The sequence below is a fragment of the Carassius auratus genome, chromosome 24 (genome assembly GCF_003368295.1).
Source record: "Carassius auratus strain Wakin chromosome 24, ASM336829v1, whole genome shotgun sequence".
NCBI lineage: Eukaryota > Metazoa > Chordata > Actinopteri > Cypriniformes > Cyprinidae > Carassius > Carassius auratus.
In genome coordinates this window covers 14,529,741-14,552,437 of record NC_039266.1, presented here as the reverse complement: position 1 = coordinate 14,552,437, position 22,697 = coordinate 14,529,741, and the positions used below count along the sequence as shown (strand labels likewise).

General features: G+C 38.4%; 2 protein-coding genes across 2 annotated transcripts in view; one reads left to right on the top strand and one right to left on the bottom strand.

Moving 5' to 3' along the window:
* The window catches only part of LOC113042359 (acyl-CoA dehydrogenase family member 11), a 106,521-nt gene that overhangs the window by 36,526 nt on the left and 47,298 nt on the right, over positions 1-22,697 (bottom strand).
* ackr4b (atypical chemokine receptor 4b) lies at positions 11,705-18,381 on the top strand. The gene is made up of 2 exons (XM_026201163.1): positions 11,705-12,107; positions 17,150-18,381. Exon 2 carries the CDS (start codon positions 17,157-17,159, stop codon positions 18,312-18,314), a length of 1,158 nt encoding a protein of 385 aa, XP_026056948.1. The 5' UTR covers positions 11,705-12,107; positions 17,150-17,156; the 3' UTR covers positions 18,315-18,381.

Below are 22,697 nucleotides of genomic sequence, written 5' to 3'. Positions count from 1 at the left end.
ATAAGTAATTAGTTCCCTTTCATAGGTCATTTCGGTGCTGCGGTGACGTCACCTGCTATGGGAACACCTTCGGTGTGACGAATGTCTGAAGCCCTATACCATCCCGCCAATCCTATTGGCCAAATAGCGCTTGGCAACGCCCTACGCATGCGTACGCATCGTATACCTGGGTGCCGCGCGCCATTTTCGCTCAGATTTCATTCCTTCAGTGAAGCGAATCATCTATGCCCTAAGAATCATCTCGCGTTTTCCAGCGGTTTCTACGAGCAGTGTTTAACTCCTCTTTCGCGGACGCGATGAGTCAACGAAAGGTAAGAGCCGTATAATGGGTTTATCACAGGGAGGCACTCATGAGAGATTCGTTAGCAGCCTCTACATGTTCTCTCTGTGATAGCCTACGGCTATGGTAAAATAAAAATAAAAAGTATCCGCGCTCTGGAGTCTATTTCTTAAGTCGCTTCGCGTCTAACCCCCACCGTTCACTTCTGCGGTCGCAGAGGCCCCGCACGAGGTGTTGGTCAGGGGCGATATATGCGGCTTGACTATGAATACAGTGATGCACTGGAGTTTTTACACTTGTTCGCTCTTCCCCACTCGAGCGCGTTAATCAGAGCAGTTTTGCTTTTCTACTATGTTTGTCTAACCGCGGCTTCGAACTCGGAGTAGGCTCTGGCCGGCTTACGCGGTTCTCTCTGGATAAACTACCCTTCTCACGGACCTCCACCAAGAGGGTTCGAGGTCCTGGAAGCAGCCTTAATCAGCGCATATCACGAATGGCGCGGGTTTCGCCACGATTAAGTGACATGGCGGACTGCTATTATATAGCGATGCCATTAGACTACCTCTCTAGCTGAAACGGATCGCGCTGAACTCCGCTGCGACCTAAGTCTCGTCGAAGGTGTATCGAGTCGTGTCTATTTCGGCAAATTTTATTCTCTTTATGGCAGTTCTTAACAAGAAGCCTCTCGTTCTTAACCCCCACGCTCTAACATTGACTATCTCGCAGCACAGGCACTTCGAACGTCACTGAACTGAGCTGTTATTTGAGCGCCCCCTCAGACACTGCACAATTTCAGTCTTCAGAGTTTGAGGAACGGCATAAGAGACTGGCGAATATGGCCAGTTTATGACGGCTCATACAGCTGCCGCGTTCTCGCTAGCGGCATGGCCCTATGTTTATCTTGTTGGATTAAATCCTGCCGTGGACACGCTTCAGGATTATACACAACAAAACGCAGCGAGTTTGACACATGCACTTTCCTTCAATGTTTGCCAGGGTCTGTGCCCTCCACTAAAGAGTGCTGTTGGACTGCTAATGCACATCCAACCCTCTCACTGTAGTCCCCACACTTTAACATTGACTGTCTCGCAGCAAAGGCACCTCGAGCATCATTGGATTGAGCTATCATTTGAGCGCCCCCTCAGACACTGCCCAATTTTAGTCTTCAGAGTTTGAGGAACGGCACAAAAGGCTGGCAAAGATGGCCAGTTTATGACGGCTCACACTGCTGCCACGTTCTCGCAATAGCGGTGTGGCCTGATTTTTATCTTGGTGAATTAAATCCTGCCGTGGATACGCTTCAGGATTATACACAACGAAACGCAGCGAGTTTTACGCATGCGCTTTCCTTCATGTTTGCCAGGGACTGTGCCCTCCACTATGGAGTGCTGTTGGACCACTAATGCACATCCAACACTCTCACTGCCGTCCCTACGCTCTAACATTGACTGTCTCGCAGCAAACAGCGATTCGAGCAGCATTGGATCGGGCTGTAACGCCAAAAGTAAAAAAAAAAAAAAAAAATACCTCAGACACTCCAGCTTTCAGAATTCGAGGGGTGATTCAAGGGTCCTACACAGACGACCCGTTTATGACGGCGCGCACAGCTGCCGCTTTTCGTTAGCGGCAGAGCCCGATGTTCAATTCGTTGGCCTAATTCCTGCCGTGGACACGTTTCAGGATTATACACAATTGGAACGCAATGGCTCTTATGCATACACTTCCCCTGTGCACGAATGCCGCAGGTTTTTCCATGCACGGACATTTAATGTGTATGACAGCGTTGCAGAAAGTGGAAATTTTGAGACCGCTAGTATTGTTTCGGGCCATGTGGAACGCTTGCCCGGCATTTCTCAATGGGTGTTACGCACAATTTGTCATGGATACACCATTCAGTTTTTAAGAGGCCCGCCTCTTTTCCGCTGAATTCTTTCCACGGTGGTAACCGATGGAAATAGCGGTGTTGGGACAGGAGATGTCAACTGTGCTGAGCAAAGGGGCTATAGAAGACGTACACCCCTCTCAGATGAAGGCAGGGTTTTACAGCCGTTATTTTGTAAAAAAAAAAAGAAAAGACAGCGGATTGTGACCCCGTACTTCTCAAAATGCATGGATGCAGCTCTGGCCCCGTTACGGCTCCAGGGTGTCCGTGTTTGAACCACTTAGACGATTGGCAGGTTTTAGCGCAATCGCAGACTCGAGCACATTCTCATCGGGTTCTTGTGCTGAATCACTTAAAGAGCATGGGCTTACACACGAATTTTCAGAGAAGTGTTTTAATCTCCTCTCAACAGATAACCTTTCTGGGAATAGAATTGGACTCTCGCACGATGACAGCAAAGCTTTCTCTCCCGCGCGCTCAGTCGATTGCGTCATGCGTGCGGCGCTTCAAAGCGGGTCGCACAGTGACAGCGAGACTTTTAGGTCTAATGGCAGCGGCATTCCCCGTAATTTGTCTGGGCTTACTTCACATGCGCCCTTTTCAGTGGAAAAATGGGCGAAAAGACAAAATATTTCACCCCGTTGTCTTCCGCATTGGACGATTTCGGTGACACGGAGTTGAGTGATGTTGTTAAAACTATGGATGCCAACCCGAATTTCTCCTACCGGGGTTCAGCTGGGGATTTGTGCTTTCCCAGAGACCGTCACGACGGATGCGTCTTTGACCGGTTGGGGAGCTGTTTGTCAACGGCAACCAGCCCATGGAGTGTGGACAGCGGCACAACGCAGTTGGTATATAAACAGGTTGGAATTACTGGCAGTTTTTCTGGCTCTCCAGTAATTCGCGAATCTGCTGATCGGCCGTCTTGTGTTGCTCAGATCGGACAACACAGTGGTTGTGTCATACCTGAATTATCAGGAAGGATTACGCTCTCGCCCCCTGTGCAGGCTGGCGAGACATGTTCTTCTTTGGTCTCAGAACAAATTTCTGTCGATCCGAGCTGTTCATGTCCCCGGATGTTTGAACTTCGGAGCGGATATGCTATCCAGACAGGCTCTGGAACAAGGGGAATGGATATTACACCCCAAACGGTGAATCTCTTATGGCCTACGCATTGCCCACTATGTTTCTCCCCATCGCCCCTGGGCTTTGCTGCGTTAGCTCACAGTTGGCCCAGGACCAGTCTGTATGCTTTTTCCCCGATTCATTTGATCCAGCGGTATTATCCTAATAAGGCTGGACAGAGTGGAACAGCTGCTGCACTCAAAAAAATGGATTTGTGGCACTGTTCGTTTTACACAGATATGTTTTGTTAAAAAAGACACAAATATATTTGGTTTTCCGCCAAAACACAATTGTATTGTGCTTAATCGACTTAAACGGTTTCATTTTCAATTTTACTTAATTATCAATCGTTAAACTAACGTAAAGTGTTTAATTTCGTAATTCAAAAAAAAACGGAAGTGACGATTTCCAACGCATTTGATGACGGCGCGAAGGAGAGCAAGAGGTACCAGTCAGGTAAGAAAATCTAAAGATTTTCTTGTGTTAAGTCAAAGTCTTTAATTTCTCTTAGAGTTCATGTTTTGGGGTGCTTTTGTTTTGCAGTCTTGTATTGTGTAATCGGTTTACTGCACCGTTAATAGATGATTTTGAGCGGTTGGGAGATGTGTATGCGCACGACTCTCTGTAAAGTATTGACTTGAGTAAATATATAAAGTTACACTAGGGCTGAAATAATAACTCGACATTATCGACAATGTCGACGATAAAAAAAAAAAAAAAGCCGGCAAATGTTTTTGAGTAACGTTAGTGGTTTGATCTCGTATGCCTAATGTGAAAGCCTCCAATAATGCAGTTTGACCAGTGTGGCGCTATAGCGCAAGATTGTAATACACTCTCCTCTTCCTCAAAAGAAGAAGATACTTCTTTGAGGCAAACCGAGCCGATCCGAACCTTGGATGAATATGTAAATATATACTGCACGCCTTCCTCTCAATAACTGCATGAACTCAACAAAAACTGACCGCAATGTAAAAGCAGCTCTTAAGAACATATTTGATTACAGCGATGTGGATGTTTGCACGAACTCTGAGGTTCTCCAGAGTCCAGGCACTCCAGTAAAGAAAAGTCCAGTCACGTTTATTTATATAACAGTCCTTATGCAATAGATAGCTTTTCAATATGCAATAGAAAGCTTTTCAATATTAAACATGAAAATACAGAGTCAATGTCGCTAGAATTATAACTTGATTTCCTGTTATTAAGCAGCTCTCCGGTGTGGAGCTAGCTAATCATAAAATTATTTTATAATTGGGGAAAATATTTCATTAAAGTTTTAGTTCTGCGCTAGATCAAACCAAACTGTTTTAAATATCATAACCCAATAAGGTGTTTTAAGAGAGATTGTATTTATTAGTAAAATGTTTATCCAAAAATAAAACGTCCTATCACCTTTACTTTTATTACACATATGGCTTACAATAAGAGATGTTAAGAGGCAGAATTATTTGTCATTCAGCTACTTCCTCCTATAGCTAATCAAATGGTGAATAGGAGTTTCTCTCTTATCTCATTTTGTGTGCAAAATATATTTATTTGTATAAATTAATTGTATATTAGTAATACATAATGACTTTCAAAAGCGGAAGTAATTACCTTTATTTGTTAGAATATGTATATTTTAACTAATTGCAAAAGCTAAATAATCAATAAATGTCTAACCATGAGATGTCGACCGAGTTTGGAGAGCCCTGGCTCAGCACAGTGGAAGTATTTGAAGATTTGTTTATGAACATGGCGGTGTGGTCATACAATGACTTTAAACCGGACACTACTCTGAGCTGTTCACATTATACAAATGCTCCAGATATGTAATCAGGTTAACCCTTTTGGAATGGTAAACATGACACTATTCATCACTCACACAAATAAATCACTTAATATTTTGATAATTGAATTGGTTTTTGCTGTTAAACCTTTTTTTTTTTAACACACTTCATGTGTTTACAGATTTGTGCAGAATTTGAGACATCCAGAATTACCTTAGGCCCATCAGAATCAACAATCTTTGCCAAACTGCATCCACACTACAAAACTTATGAAGATGTTTGCATACTGAAGAAGAGTCCTTGGACAAATACTAAAACCCTCTTGGTGCCCACTACACAGGTAAGAACAACTGCACTCAACACAACCTTCTATTAAAACGTAATTCTCTCACTGGCCACTGGAAATTGACAAAAGACAGATAGAATAAGATTAGGTTTATTAATACAATAAATACAAAATATGTGGTACTACTATAAACTGACAGATTATGAATGCATTCGCCTCCCAAAAACCATTCATTTTAATGCAAGCAGGGGTGTCCAGTTCTGTTCTAGAAAAGCCAGTGTTGTGTGGAGTTTAGCTCTAACACACCTGCCTGGAACTTCTAGTAATACTTTATTGTTTTAAAATTCCCAAGAACCTTGATTAGCTGGTTCAGGTGTGTTTAAATGGCTAGGTCACCCAAAAATAAACATGTCATTAATTACTCACCCTCATGTAGATTTAGTCTGAGCACGTGGACGCACTTCTGGAAAAATTCCAAAGACCGGCCGATTACCAATCGCGTATTTTAAGCAAAAACGTCCGGTTTCTGATTGATGGCGGGTCAACCAATGCATGCCTAATATTTTTATGAAAATGCAAGAGATTTCTGAACCTCCATAAAGGCTGCAATGCAACTGAAATGTTCCCAGAGTCATAATAAGGATATCAGTAAAACAGTTCATGTGGCATCAATGCTTCAACCACACTTTTACAAAGCTACAAGAATTTTTTTGTACAAAGAAAACAAAATTAGCGATTTTATTCAAAAACTATTCTCCAAATCACATCTACCGCCATTATGAAGAGTAACAAGAGGCATGAAAAATGCTTTCCTCTGTGTGTAATCAAGGCTCAGTGCATGCGTGTTCTAGGTCAGCAGCACCATGCGCATTAATTCTTTACGTGCTGTTGATAATGGTGGAAGATGCGATTTGGAGAAGAATTGTTGAATAAAGTCGCTGTTTTGATTTTGTTTGCACAAAAAAAGTAGTCTTGTAGCTTTGTAAAATTATGGTTGAACCACTGATGTCACGTGGGCTGTTTTACTGATCTCCTTACTATGTTTCTGGGTCTGGGAACATTCCAGTTGTGTTGCTTACTGTACAGGGTCCAGATGTGTGTACCATTTTCCACTGTAATGTTTGTTAGAATCCCATCTTGACTGCTTGCCTGTATTTCCCATAAGAAGATGAATGACTGACTTTTTTTCATGTAATTTTAGAAAGAAAAAAAATGCTTTGTTGAAGGGGGTAACTTTAAATAGAAAATATTGTGTTAAAGTAACTAGAACTAATTGTGTGGAACCACTATCCATAATTGAAATGAGTAATTTGAAAAAAAAAACCTCCTTATGTTGATAGAGTGAAACAAATTTGGCTAGATTGTAATAAATCAAAACATGTTGAGTTAACTTAACCGGTTTAAGTTGAAGCAAAGTGAATAAATTGAGTTGGTTGGACATTACTATTTCACATAGATTCTACCTCTACCTCTACCTCAGAGTGAGTTAGTATGTCCCGGTCTTTTTGTTGAAACTACCGAGACTATACTGAATTCTAGAGCAGCTTCTACGAGACGCTTATATGCTTTCAAGTGAAGACTGTTTACGACCTGGTGTGAAAATCTTAATGTGGATCCAATTTACTGCCCAGTGGCTTCAGTGCTGGAGATCCTTCAGGATCGTTTTTCGAATAGAGTGACGCCAGTCACTCTAAGGTTTACGTGGCAGCTATTCAGCTTACCACAAATATATAGACGGAACCTCAGTGGGCCGTTATCCACTGGTTTCTCGTTTCATACAGGGTGCGTGACGGCTGAGGCCTTTCCGCCCCGTGCGAGTCCTTCATGGGATTTATCCATTGTGTTGCAGGGTTATCAGGCCATCTGTTGAGCCCTTGGAAACTGTACCGGATAAAATCCTGACTCTGAAGACACTTCTTCTTATGGCTTTATCCTCCCTCAAGAGAGTTGGGGATTTACAGGCTCTCTCTGTTTCACCCTCGTGCATGGAATTTGCACCGGGATCTGTGTAGGTGTTGTTGCGACCGAGGCCTAATTATGTTCCTAGGTCGCATCTAATCCCTTTCGCTTTCAGCAAATGTTCCTGGAGGCTTTATCCCCTGCTGAGGCGGGGTCAGAAGATCTAAGTCTTTGCCCCTTAGGGCTTTAAAGACTTATGTGTATCGTACAGCCCCATGGCGTGAGTCTGACCAGCTGTTTGTCTGTTTGGACATAAGAGTAAGGCCATGAGGTTACAAACAGCGCATGTCCCATTGGCTGGTGGAGGCAATATCTTTAGCCTATGAGGGGCACAGACTCACTTCGCCCTTAGGAGTTAAAGCTCATTCCACTAGAGCTGTGGCTTCTTCTCAAGCTTGTCTCAGTGGATCTTTTATGGATGATATCTGTGCTGCGGCAGGATGGTCCTCACCGAGCACTTTTATCAAGTCCTACAGTCTGAATGTGAGGATGGCTCCTGGCTCCCGGGTTCTCTCCGCTTGAGCAGATGCTTCCTCAGATCCCAGCTATCAGGTACATCAGGCATTTTGGTATAGCGTTCCCATAGCAGGTGACGTCACCGCAGCATCGAAGTGACCAATGAAAGGGAACATCTCGGTTACGTATGTAACCATGGTTCCCTGAATAGGGAACGAGATGCTGTGGTCCTGGCCGTGCCGTACCTTGATAGCATTCTTCTACTTCAGTCATGAAATCTGAGTGAAATGGCACGCGGCACCCAGGTATACGATGCGTACGCATGCGTAGGGCAGTGCCAAGCGCTATTTGGCCAATAGGATTGGCGGGATGGTATAGGGCTTCAGACATTTGTCACACCGAAGGTGTTCCCATAGCAGGTGACGTCACCGCAGCATCTCGTTCCCTATTCAGGGAACCATGGTTACATACGTAACTGAGATGTTACATTACTTTATTAAAGTAATTAAAAAAGTTACACTACTATTAAATAGGGTAACTTGTAATCTGTAACCTATTACATTTCCAAAGTAACCTTCCCAACACTGATTTTAACTGAACAGAGATGACATCACTGAAGTCAATGATGAACTGCCTTTAACTGTCAATTTGCATTATTGACACACTGTTTTCCTAATGAATGTTGTTCAGTTGCTTTGATGCAATGTATTTTGTTTATAAAGTGCTATATAAATAAAGGTGACTTGACATAGGCATGTACTGTTTTTTTTTTTTTTTTTCTTTTGTGTAACTATGTCTGCTTGTTAATTACTAATAATGCACCTATGTCTTGGAATCCAGCAGGGAATTATTCTGTAATTGAGCTATCAGAACTCAGTTTGATTAATAATTTTGATTAAACACTATGAATTTCAGTTTGTTAAAAGTTGAGGGTTCTCCTCTAGAGGGAGCTATTTCTCAGACTGACATGGATTTTGCACATGCATTGCTGAGTGTAGCACAAGTTTTTATTGTACATGTATATGCACTACAGTTACTAGCATGTGCATGCACTTACACACACAAACACATGCAATGCTCAAAGCCCTTTTAACTAAAATTATTCACAGACCGCCATAATGCAAATAATGACTCAGAGCTGTAATAATTTACAGCAAAGTGAAGCATGCACAGGCCTGGGGCCAATCTGTGATTCAAGGGGATGAGGGGTGTGTCCCACAATCATTCTTTTCTGTTTACTGTCCAGTATCCTGTAAAGGACATAAGAATATGATACTGACCAGATCAAAAGAGTAAAGGCTCAGTTTAGTGTGTATGTATAAGTAAGTTCTGGATGTGATAAAAGCCTGCAGGGCAAAATATCCCACATTGACAGAAAATGTTTTTATAAACCTGCATATGTCAATTTAAAAGAAAGAAAGAAAGAATGTCCAGAAAAACTTCACCTCCTATGTAAAAGGTGGGATTTATAAAAAACAAACTTGAAAGGAATATTTTAGCACTTGCACACTGTTTTAATTTCATGCATTTACATTAAATATTACACTCTTGTTAATGGAGATAAGCACTGAAATTACATAAAGTCATTATGCTGAAGGTAAACCAAAATGATATGGATTTAGACTAGTGGTTGATGCACTTGATTAGGCTACTTTTGTTGTGGTATGTTATGTTTTGATGATAGCAAAGATTGCAATAGGTGCACAGTAATTTATTTTTCAAGTAAACTGCACATCTCATGTTATGAAAAAAAAAAAAATCTTAGCAAGAACAATTATCAATGATGTGCACTTATTACTATATTGTGGCAGACACTGCTGGATTCGGTGGAATGGTCTATTGTCCGGTTTGAATGGGACCAATGATAATAGCTTACTGTACAACCACAGCTACAGCGAAGTGTTGATGTCATGTGAAGGCATCTCCACAACATTATGAAAAGTACCGCTGTGTTTGAAAGATACAACTTGAAGAAAATAGTAAGATTTGCAAGTTTCCTTTTTCAAATAATTTGTCAATGATGCACAGTCAGATAATTGTATTAACACTGCATTACATCCTTATCAGCAAAACTGCATTCAAATAATTGAAATAATTGAATTATTATTATTATTATTTTAAAGAACTGAAATATTATTGGGCCAGTTGTATTCTAAATTGTTTTTTTTTATGGATATTTTGATTGATTTATTCTAAAACAAAAGAATGCCAAATTATTTTAGCAATGAAAATTAATGTGTATGGCACAAATGACATTTATAGTCCATATCTCATATTTCTTTAATGTCTTGTACATTTGACAGTGTTAAACATGGTGTACCGTGGATGGTAATATGCACAGTAATAATATTCAGATGAGGTTATGCATAGTAAAACTAGGCATTGTAAGCTCCATATATGGTTAGTTTGGGAAAGAGTATGGCTGGAGATAAACATACGCACAATCTTCCACTGACTAGGATTTATAAAGGGATTTTGGGCAGGTTCTGGTGTACGCATGGTTATTATAATTCTGAAAACTTTTGAGCATATGCAAAATCTAGCTTTCATGTCTACGTACACTTTTAGGATGAAATCTACGGTGCGTTTAATAAATGAGACCCCTGGTGTAAAACATGACAAGAATAAGGAGAATCTACCTATGAACATAAGCACCTTTATAAATGGGGATTACCATAAACCACTATTGTTTTTATATAAAGCTACTGTAATTACACTTACAGTAAACCAATCCAACTAAATAAACACAGTCCCACATAGTTCATGTTAAAACAATTTAAAGTTACAATGGTCTACGTAAATTAAAAGATAGTTCAAATTAAATACATTCACAGACAAACAAACAATTTAACAGCAGGTTATTATGTAACCATGGAAAATTAAAACACAAGTACCCACAACCTCCCACAAGGCAGCATTTTCTGACATTGTGACTCATGCGTTATGAGAGCACTTGGACAAGACGTTGAATCCACAATTCCACACATAACAGAGACACACCTTAGATCCAGATAGACACACACACACACCCTTGAAACAAAAACTCAACACTTCACAATTTCTGGAAAGACAAGTGTTTCTCCTAAGGAACAGTTAGTCACTAACTCAAGTCAGCCTTGCATGCATGTTTGTGTGTGGGTGTGTATGTAAATGTGCTGGCAACAGTCCTTATTTTAGTAATTTTTCTGATGAAAACACAGGCTGTTTCTCAGGGTGTGATATAACAGACTTGTCCTTTCATGTCTGCAGGTTGTCCCCGTACAAGCCACCAAACACGCGACTGCACGCTGCACTGTGCATGCCATGATGGCCAGACTCTATCAAACAAAAAAATCACGCAGGGCCTCTGGAATGCTAGCACTCTCAAATAACAGGATTAGTACAGATGAGCTACTGCAAGGAATTACAACAATTAAACAAGACCCTCCATTCAACAGTTTATTTCACCCTTTACAGCTAATATCCTCAATGAACATGACATTCTTTAAAAAATAAATCACAATATCTATTTTTCTACGCAAACAATTCAAATGACTGCACTTAGGAAAGAGCGGTTAAAAGACTGTAAACTTCATTATGCACAGTGATTTCCTGCATCAGCGCCTGTATCTAGTATTTCCCAAACTAGTTGCAGGCGCTGATGGAGGAAATCACTGCCATTTGAGAAAAAAACACCTCTAATCTATTCCTCCAGTTTTCAGGATTTATCCAGATTAGAGCATCACAATGATTTAGTTTTCTTTTTCCTTTTCATAAATGTATGCATTCTGGCATGCATGAAAAACAAATGCTTCTATGAATGACCTGGTAACATCAGAAGCACCTTTTATTATGGGTGCATAAAGTTAACAATGTAAACCTATGCACTGGGTGTGACACTCAACTATTCACATTACAATCTCAGAGTCAGATCATATGCTCATGCAAATATATAACTTAAAGAAAGAGAAAGAACCACATTTGCTGCAGGAATATTCTTGACGATGGAAGTAGTTTGACAACAATACAAGTGCATAAGACATTATTTTAATGTGTGTATATATTACAAAATTTACAGGAGATATGTTATATGTTGTGTTGAGTTTTGATGTGTTCTGTTATGAATATACCAAATTTTTTCCGCTCAAAGAAAGAGGGTCTCTGTAACCTGCAAAAGGAGTTTAATCTTTATATTCTCAAACTCTTTTCGCCTCATTTCTCTCTCTCCTCTACAAATCTTTTTCTCTGACGCACACGCAAACACACACCCATGGCCGTCCTCTTGCCCCAGCTGCAATTATCAACAGAGCATTTCACTTCTCTAGGTTGAAGGCAGCTCATTCCAGGACAGAGTGCGACTCAGACGCTACAGAGGTAAGACACACTGCTGTATTTGCATTTCACATTTACATCAAAACTGTGGGTAACTCAAAGTTAAAGGTTTTGATCACTTTGTGTCACAACACGGGACAGGCATAACTTTAGAAAATCATTATTGAAAGTAAACACTTGATTAAGAATACAGCAAACAAATTCCCATTAAAGTTACAACATACTCTGAATTATGGTAACGTACATTTATTATGATTTTTAGTCAGTATTTGGATTTTATCTGTTGGATTTCTTCTGCAGTTAGTTTCCTTCACTGTCATCTATTTAGCCAAGGCAAAGTTCTGCTTACCGATCTTCAAAATGGGTTTATGACAGGGAAGGTAAAGTTCAAAATAAACACATATCAGAAACACATTTTATGAAAACTGTGTTTGCAAAAATAAAAACCTTGTTTATGTATGCTAGTGAGAAAGCAGAATGGAATGAAGGTTTACCAGTGCAGTGTTAAAGTAACAGGATAAAAAGGTTTAACATAACCTGAGCTCCATGATAGACTTAAGTAATAAAATACGACAATACAAACTCTGTAATGGATTCAGGAATAAGAACAATAGATCACCTTTTTACATGCTTATTAATTCTAAAGCATCAGACATTCCGCATTAACAGTTAAACGGTAACTTTTTTAATTAACCGTATACAAATGCATATAAAATAGAATAAAACACTTTGGCACTGTCAAATGTTAACAGAACATGTTGTTAATGTAATGAACTACACTTGGATACTTGTGGTTCACCCAAAAATTTTAATTCTTTCATGAGTTACTCCGCAGTTTCTTCAAAACCTGTATGAATTTCCTTCTTATGCTAAATATACATACATATTTACCAGTGCAGTGTTAAAGTAACAGGATAATATAATATATTATATTATATAAAATAAGAATAAAATAAAATAAAAATAATGTGTGGCCAAGTATGGTGTCCCATACTTGGAATTTGTGTTCTGCATTTAACCCATCCAAGTGCAAACACACAGCAGTAAGTAGTGAACAAACACGCACACACACACCCAGAGCACTGGGCAGCCAATGCTGCGGTCGACCAGGGAGCAGTTGGGGGTTGGCTACCTTGCTCAAGGGTGTCTTCTCAGTTGTGGTATTGAAGGTGGGAGCGCTGGATATTCACTTCCCCACAACTACAATCCTTCTGGACCGAAGATTTGAACCCTCAAACTTCGCTTTACAAGTGCAACTCGCTAGCCGTTAGGCCACGACTGCCCCATGACAGCCCTGAAAGAATGTGGGTAACCAAACATTTGCTGGTCCCCTTTGACTTCCATAGGATTTTTTTTCTCCAAACAAAGAAAGTCAATGGGGACCAGCAATGGTTTGGATACCAACTTTCTTCACAATATCTTGTTTTGTGTTCAGCTGAAGAAAGGAATTCATACAGGTTTGAGACAACTTGAGGGTAAGAAAATGAAGACAGAATTTTCAGTTTGGGGTGAATTATCCATTTAAATGTATATATTGTCTGCTGATGTTTGCATTAACTATTTATTTAGCGACTACAACAACACAAAATTCAAATAAAATCCTAATAAAGTATATGCATTTCGTCACAGAAATGCTTTAATAGTGTATTAGTCTATTGGTACAAGTTTAAAATGTGCAGTAAAATTTTAAATGTCAGCAAAACAAAAGAAGATTAAAGTTCAGAAATTTAGTACAGAACAAAAAAATAAAAAGGCCATGGATAAATATTTTGTTATTCATTAACATTTCTAAAACAGGAGCCAAAAGGTTTCCAAGGTACAAGTTTCAACCCAACTGTGGCTTTTCTGGAAGAGACGTGCAGTTCATAATTGATCACTAGGACGTTTTTGAATAGTTTTTGACTTATGCTTTAAACATTTTAGTTCTTTCTGGTTCTTTTGAAGTAGCATAGAAAAATAAATTAACATGGTAAATACGAATAGACAATAAACAAGTACGAAAAGCAATATGCGTCAACTATAGCTCTTTTAACAGCTGGTTTGCTTATCACCCAGAAAGACAAAATCATCTCCACTCATGCCCCTATTAAACAACAAGCATGTGTTTTACAGATTGGCAGGTACACTCAGTGTTGTGTGGAACTCCAGATAAGCAGCTGGCAAAAGCCAAAGATCAGTGGGTTTAGAAATGCAAACAACGAAAAAGACCAGCAGTGAGCATTTCTACTCCCCTTCAGTCCAGACAAACTATAGCAAAGCTACTAAGTCTACAATATGTCCATAGATAAAGCATGCAGAGACATCTAAAATGTAATCGTTTTGTAGTTGTTTGGCTGTGCAGAGTCTTACAACATTTTGCTGACATTATTATAGACAGATGTGAATTTTAAGGTGCTGAATCTTAAAGGGGGGGTGAAATGCTCGTTTTCACTCAATATCCTGTTAATCTTGAGTACATATAGAGTAGTACTGCATCCTTCATAAATCCAAAAAGTCTTTAGTTTTATTATATTTATAAGAGAAAGATAGTCTGTACCGATTTTTCCCGGAAAAACTCGAGTGCCTAGAGGCGTGACGTGTGGGCGGAGCTAAAGAATCATGAGCGCCAGTAGGATTTTGTGTTGAGCGCGTCTGGAAGCTGTGACACAGATCCAGAGGCTGAAATTTAACAAGAGCAGCTTCAGCAAAGGCTTCTCTATGTGGTATGTACTGAAACTGTATATATTTGCTTAGCGGTTTTGGAAAATGACTAAGTTCCACTTTGTCGTCTTTTTTTTTTTTAATTTTTTTTTAAGCTGTAACGTTACATGTGGAAAGTGCAGTTTGATAACAACATCGCATGTTGTTTACTTGATGTGCTTAAGCGCTGATAGCTAAGTTAACAACACAGAGATATTTGAAGCAGTTTTACTCGTGCAGTTTGATGACAACATCGCATGTTGTTTGCTTGATGTGCTTACGCGCTGATAGCTAAGTTAACAACACAGAGATATTTGAAGCAGTTTTACTCACCGCCTGCGGTTCCAACACACGATCTTGACCCTTTTTCGTTGGGATTGCATTATCCTTAAGAAATAAACGATGTGCAAATCCAGCGTCAACCTGGGCCTTGTTTGTAAAACAAGCATCTTCGAAATGCAGGGAACAAACACAAACACTTGCACAACTCCGTTGATGCTCTGTAAAAATAAACTCCATCCACTGGTCCCTTAATGCTGTTTTTTCTTTGATAATCTGTGCAGGGTTGTCTTGCCCTGGCAACCAAAAACACACTCCTTTTGTGACATTTCGCGACGCTCTCGCTGTGATCAGTGATTGTCTGTGCACAGCCTCTCTCTGCTCTGCTATACGGGAGCGCGCGCTCTTCCGGAAGACGCGCCCTCAGGACCCATATAAGGAAATTCCGCTCCATCTAACGTCACACAGAGCCATACTCGAAAAAAACTTTCCGAAACTTGTGACAAACCGGAAGAGGTATTTTTGGAACAGAAATACTCCTTCAAACGTACAACTTAATTTTTGAAACTTTGTCCATGTTTAGCATGGGAATCCAACTCTTTAACAGTGTAAAAAACTCAGTATTCATGAAATAGCATTTCACCCCCCCTTTAAGATAACCTACAAATACCATAATTCAGAATATTTGATAATTTGCTAAATAAATGTCCATTCCCCTTAAAACAAGCTTTTAATGCAGAGAAAAAACATGAGACATTTTCTTTCTACAATAAAAATAACCTAAGCTGAATGCAGATAAAATGTATTGTATTAGACTGTAAATTTTTATAATACAATATTATTTTTCTTCAACATATTTATATATTTTCTATAATTGGTAAAAATATGTTTTGACAGATTGCTTTGTTTATTTTTAAAGTTGCTTTGGATAACATCTGCTTAACACACAAATTTAAAATGTTAGTACCCATTTTGCCCTCTTAGAGTCTAAAACATGATAAAAAAAAAAATCATAAAAAATATGTAGGAAAGCTCTTTCAGATGTATTTCAGATTTTATGTAACTGTAAAGGATGTTTAATGCCATTCTTGTTGGAAACAAATGGATGTGAGAATTGTTTTTACTTACACAGAAGACGATTTTACCACAAAAACGATTTATAACACAACAAAATTAAAAGGCACATTTAGTGTGTAGCAGATTTTTTTAGAAGACATTTTTTTTTTTTTTATTTAGCTGTAGACCAGCTAAATAAGCACAAAAAGCTAGTCTTCAGCAAATGCATACAAACTAAACTGAACCACCAAAAATCACAATTAAAACTTTCTTAAGTTCCAAACATCAGTGCAAGTTTTGATTCCAAAATTGATGTGGTTAATGTTCAGCCTCTATTTGTGTGCCAATTTTCACAACTTTGTAACCATACAGTTGGTTCTGCCATGATTCAAACTGAAATGACACTATTTCCAGGGAAAGTAAGTAAAGAGCTAGAAGAAAATTTCCCAACATCGTAGTGCAGTTCATGCACACTAATCTCATAAAATCATATTGTTCTGACATGGCTTGAAGGCAGCACATGTACAACTGCAAAGCACAGTCAATCATTAAATTCTTATTTAAATTTTTACATTTTAAAAAAGAAATTTTTTTTTTACAAAAACTGTACCTTTATAAGGTACAAGGGGATGAGGGAATAACTTTAAAATGAAAACTTGACCTTATGTCAATATGCATATTACATTAGAGTAGATCAGCGGTTAAACAGAAATAGATTTGGAATGACCAGCAATACTGTGGCTGATCTGAATAATGTCCTGAATGATTAACATAAATTTCTACCATCGAACCAAAGGTAAAGAATTCCACAATTTTAACAAGTTTAAACTGAATAATATAAGCTGTTGAAAAATATGTGGAAAATAAGTTTTTAATTTTACAAGAAAATACTATTTCAGTCTTTTTACTTCAAAATGTTATGTTTAATTCAATGTGTTACTTGCTTTTTTTTTATTATTTGTAAAATATAAATATCTGAGTGAATTTTTTTTTTCAGTGAACAATTTAAAAAAACAAAAACAAAAAAATAATCTAGCATTATTAATGTTTACATTTCTTTTTCTCTATAGGATCATTATGAGTGCACTTTTGGATTACGACCATGACTATCATTATCATGACCATGACAATAGTTCCAACCACAGTGACTATGACGACAAGGATTTTCCAGACTTCCACACAGTTTGTGACAAACAAGAGGTTCGGTCTTTCGCTGGGATCTTTTTGCCAGTCGTCTACACCATTGCGTTGATCCTGGGTCTGGCCGGAAACTCGCTGGTCATCTTAGTTTACCTTTCCCACAAACGCTTACGGACGCTGACGGATGTCTTCATCCTCAACCTGGCCTTCGCAGACCTCCTCCTGCTCCTGACACTGCCTTTCTGGGCTGCAGATGCAGTGAATGGCTGGGAGATTGGCACAGCAGCCTGCAAGATCACTTCAGCTCTCTACACAACTAACTTCAGCTGTAGCATGCTGCTGCTGGCCTGCATTAGCATAGACCGCTATCGTGCACTAGCCAGAGGCTCCACCACCGCCAACGCCCCAAGCAGGAGCAACGCCCGCAGGCAGAGGATAATCATGTGCCTCATGGTTTGGGGACTTGCCATTGTCCTTGGATTGCCAGATATGGTGTTCTACACCGTGAAGAAGCAGCACTCAAGTGAGCGTAATGCCTGCCGGGCAGTTTACCCACACAGCATGGCGCGGGCAGCTAAAGCAACTCTGGAAATTCTGGAAGTGTCTCTGAGCTTTCTTCTGCCTTTCCTGGTGATGATGTTTTGTTATTGCAGGGTTGGAATTGTGTTGGGTGAAGCTGCAACAGCGGGTGTACGTGGTGGAAGGAGATGGCGGGCTTTTCGGGTTTTAATAGCAGTAGTGGGTGCATTTCTGTTGACCCAGCTCCCCTATAATGTTGTAAAATTAGTCAGAGCCCTGGATGTGATCTACATTTTAGTGACAGAATGTGAAGTGAGCAAAAACCTTGACCGGGCCAATCAAATCACTGAAAGTCTGGCCCTCACGCATTGCTGCCTGAATCCTGTGCTCTATGTCTTTATTGGCTCATCCTTCAAAATGCATGTTCTGAAGCTTGCCAAGCGCTGTGGGCAGACAGGAAGAGGGTACCGCCATGGCAATGAACAGCCCACTGTCGAGATCTCCCTTAAGTCAGGCACACAAACTCACACTCACTCTTCATCGGACAATGAAGATACAAGTACGTTCACCATATGACACCACAATAAATTTACAATGAGGACTGCCAACTATATTCCAGGACATTGTTTTAAAAATAATAACCATTAACCGTCATGTACATGCTCATTAAGTTTGAAGTATAATTCAGTTTTGATGTGATGGCTAGTGCATGAGTACTAAGTTGAACACGTTTCTTTTTCTTTGTTAACTTACATGAACACAGGCACTAAAAACAAACTCACTAGAAAGTTACATTTTTGCTCAATGTCTGCACCATTTCCAGTCATTTAAACTAGAGTTGCAGGTATCTTTTAACCCTCTCAAATAGGGATGGGTCACAATTTTCAAATATTCAAACATATAATATCAAATTTGTTGTGCGATTATTGTCTAAAGAGTCCCCATGTTTGCAAGAGAAAGTATTGAATTTAATTATTTTTGTAACTTGTTATGAAACAGTCTCTCACCTCAGAAAAGCACACTATCCTGTCCTGCCAGATGTTACACTGTATTTGTAGCATGCACTACCCTATAGCACGCACGCACGCACGTGGCGTGGTGCTGTATATCACTTCACTAAAGCATAAAAACTAAGAGCATGCAACCCATGAATGATAAATCACATAACTTGTACTGCGTGTGTTAGCTGGGAAGAATTTGCATTAAGGTGATATTCATTCTATTCAGTTTCCACGTTTCATTAACAGTTCATGTTAGTAGGCTTATTGCATATCCACCATGTTATTTCTATGATCCAAAAATACTTTGTGTCATTTGGTATATGTTTAAAGACTGTGGTAGCTCATACCAACTTAACTGTATTAACAAAACATTGTTTGGGACTGCTATTTAATAGTCTTGCCTTATAGGCTCTTTCCTTAGTATTAGTCATATTCTTCAACAGTCTTAATTTTTGTGAAATACATTTGTTTTGTATTAGTTTAATATATATATATGTAAGTGGGTCATATCATGATGACCATCAAAAAATGAAGCACCCATCTAAAAAGCTAAGTACTTTGGCCTTAAGATTAATGCATTAACCAAAAACATTCCACTATGACATCTTTGATTAGATCTTTTGTTATGTTTAAAGATCAAAGTATGCTGTTTATCAGAAGACATGCATGGAATCTAAGCCCACAGAATTCCATCGAAAACTTCACAGAATCTATCATTAACAGCACTTGTGTTGTTTTGTTTTAGCTGCTAATACTCTCTGCTAACAAACAATAGTGTTATTACTCAGTTTTAGCTAATAAAAGTCCACAGAATCCTCCAAATCAGTTCATTAACTAGGAAAAATAGATTCTATGTGGGCATATTTACCAGTTATTATATTGACCACTTATAGAAAGTGTATAGTGAGCTCAGGGTTCTTGTGTAGAAAAGATACCCTGCATACGTTACATATTTTGTATATTATACATCGCCAATGTAAATATATTTTTAGATTAAAGCATACTTTATACACTTGGACTTGTGTTGAGTTTTGGTGTTATTTGCTGGTTTGGAATTCCATATGCGCTTGCACACAAAAGTCTGCAGGAAAACAAAATATATAAACACACACAAGTCACATGTACAGAAGATTATGCTTTACACACAGGATAGACGCCACAACATCTGATTCTGGTTGTAAGTGTGTGGTTTTGAAGGAGAGTTTGTGAATTAATGGGAAGGTTTTTATGACAGCACAGATATGTGGAAAGCAGATTGGAAAAAGAGGTCCATGAACAAAAGTGGTCAACCATGCTTTTTCTTTAAATACAAAAAAAAAAAAACTAATTTAACTATTAAATTAACAGGATTTTAGACAGCCATATGTTGTTACATTTATTTTTGAATCATTACCAGCAATTATGAATAATTAATGTCTGGTGCTCTGAAATTACAGTCCAGCCTTTAAGTTCTATCTCTTTAAAAGAGACTTTCTAAAGATAATCCACTCTATATTTCTTTGTGACCTGACGAAAAATACCAGTTTGAAAAACTAATGTAATGCATTGTTGATATATTTTTAAAAAAAATCAGGATGACTTGCTAAAATTTCTGAGAAAAAAAAATAAAATAAAAACAAATTCATAGGTGTTAATAATAGGGCCTAAAACCTCCACAGTAAATGACCTAGAACACTGTTTAACACTTAATGATTGCTCTGTCAGTTTTTATCATCAGTTATGTAGGAATGTACTGTAGGTGTGCTATTTGATAGTGATCTTCCCTTCGAAAGCTAAATTTCTAGCATTTGTAAAACTGCATTATTTTATCTTAAAAATCTATCTTAATTACGATCTATGTTCTCAGTGTTAAATGCAGAAACTTTAATTCATGCATTCATGACCTCAAGGTTAGATTATTGTAACGCTTTATTGGGTAGTTGCTCTACATGCTTAATAAACAAACTCCAGCTAGTTCAAAATGTAGCAGTTAAGAGTTCTTACTGGAATCAGGAAGTATTGTCAGGAATCTAGTTTTATTCCTCTGACGGTTTCTCTCGCTCTCTCTCTCTCACTCACTCACGCACTCACTCACACACACACACGCACGCACGCACGCACGCACGCACGCACACAGACACACAGACGTGCGCTCTCGCACAGCTGAATTTATGGTGTTCGGACGAGCTCATTAATATGACGTTGCAACATGCACTGAACGTCTCACTGACGTCTTAATTTTTTGCTATTAAATCCATTAATTTTAAGATGAAGACGAGGCGTAGACGTCAAGCAGACGTCACGTAAATCACGTGTAGCAGTGAAGTTATTTATTTTTTCCCTAACACGGATCAGAACACGGTCCTCACACGGCTCAGTGCAGTTTATGAGGCAATGCACAACTTACTTGCACTTCATTCACTGCTCTCAATGGATGTGACATCTCCGTCTGCATTATGTTTTTTTTTTTTTTTTTGTGATTGCAGTTTTTTAGTGTGTCTTTTTCCCAGCCAATTCAATGTACAATAATTATTCTGTTTATTTTTATGAAATCCTTTTTGAAATTACATTTGAGGGTTATTGTGTTTTTACCTATTTTTACATTTTTAATGTAGACTACAGCACTTGAACGTCTTGATGGCCAACCCATCGATCGCAATACATGAATCAATCCTGTAAAATATCATAGAAAAATATTAAGCAGCACAATTTTTTCTGACATTGAAAATACATTGAAGGACCATGTCTCAAAGAAGTCTGGAGTATTGATGGTGAGAATAGGCTGAGATTTATTTATTTATTTGTTTATTTATTTATTTGTTGTGTCCTCGATCCTAAAAAAAAAAAAAAACTAACAAAACCTTAACCTTAAAAATCTTAAAAAGATAAGCTCATTTTAAGCTTTATGATCAGTGAATTATGTGTACCAATCAAGCAAAGAAGAATTAAATAGGCTATATAAAGGTGTGCGATAGACACATAAATTATATCTCGATATTTTCTAGGATTTTTAGCCATAACCACAATCAGACTATATTTTCCTGAGTGTGTTGAAGAGACTCCTAAAGTTATTGATATTCTTTACATTCTTTACATGGAAATTTATATTTTCAAACAAAAGTTATTATTACCCTTTATGTGCATTTTATATATATATATATATATATATATATATATATATATATATATATATATATTTTTTTTTTTTTTTTTTCTAGAAGAGTGCATTATATTTAGCGTCAAATTCTTAGATTCAATCAATAAAGTGAATTAGAACTATACAACACTCAGGGCTGTTACCAAATCAATAAAGATCATTATAAACAAAATATATCTTTGCAATGCAGAGGAACTGCATCTGAAGAGGCATTTAAATGTATTTACACACTGTTTAATGCAAGACATGAATTCCTTAACCTGTAGTTATAAATTGAGAAATAATGTTTTGATATTTTAATCCTAAAACGTTGAATAGCCTACTGATATTTACAATTATAAATAAAAACACCTTAAAAAACTTTAAACTACTTTAAATGTGAAATGAAAACCGCCAGTAGGTGGCAGAAAGTCACTATTAATAAGTGAGTCATTGATCAATTTTAAACGGTTGATTAATTCAGGAACGAAACACTGTCATGATGCTCAGAGACACAAAACAGCACCGTGGTTCTGTTTGGAATGAGCTATTTTTATTGGTGAAATAGAGCAAAAATAGGCAATATGGTGTGTCTTAAACAGAAGTCTGTTAATATTGACTTCTTGTTTAACTGATGTAAAAAAAAAAAAAAAAAAAAAACTTTTTCCATTTGTGATATTTGCAAGAGAAAAAAAATGGGTATGAAGGTGCATAAGGGTCCGGGCAGTTTGGAGGCCCGCCAAGCCCAGGGGAACTTTTAGTTGAAACAAGGGAACGAATAGAGCCCTGCACAATTTATCAGAATTCTAGTACCGAGTCTGACTGATCCCCTGTCTTTTGCTC

What these genes read in the sequence shown, in the direction of transcription:
- ackr4b (XM_026201163.1), top strand. Translation starts at nt 17,157, where the DNA reads ATGAGTGCACTTTTGGATTACGACCATGACTATCATTATCATGACCAT.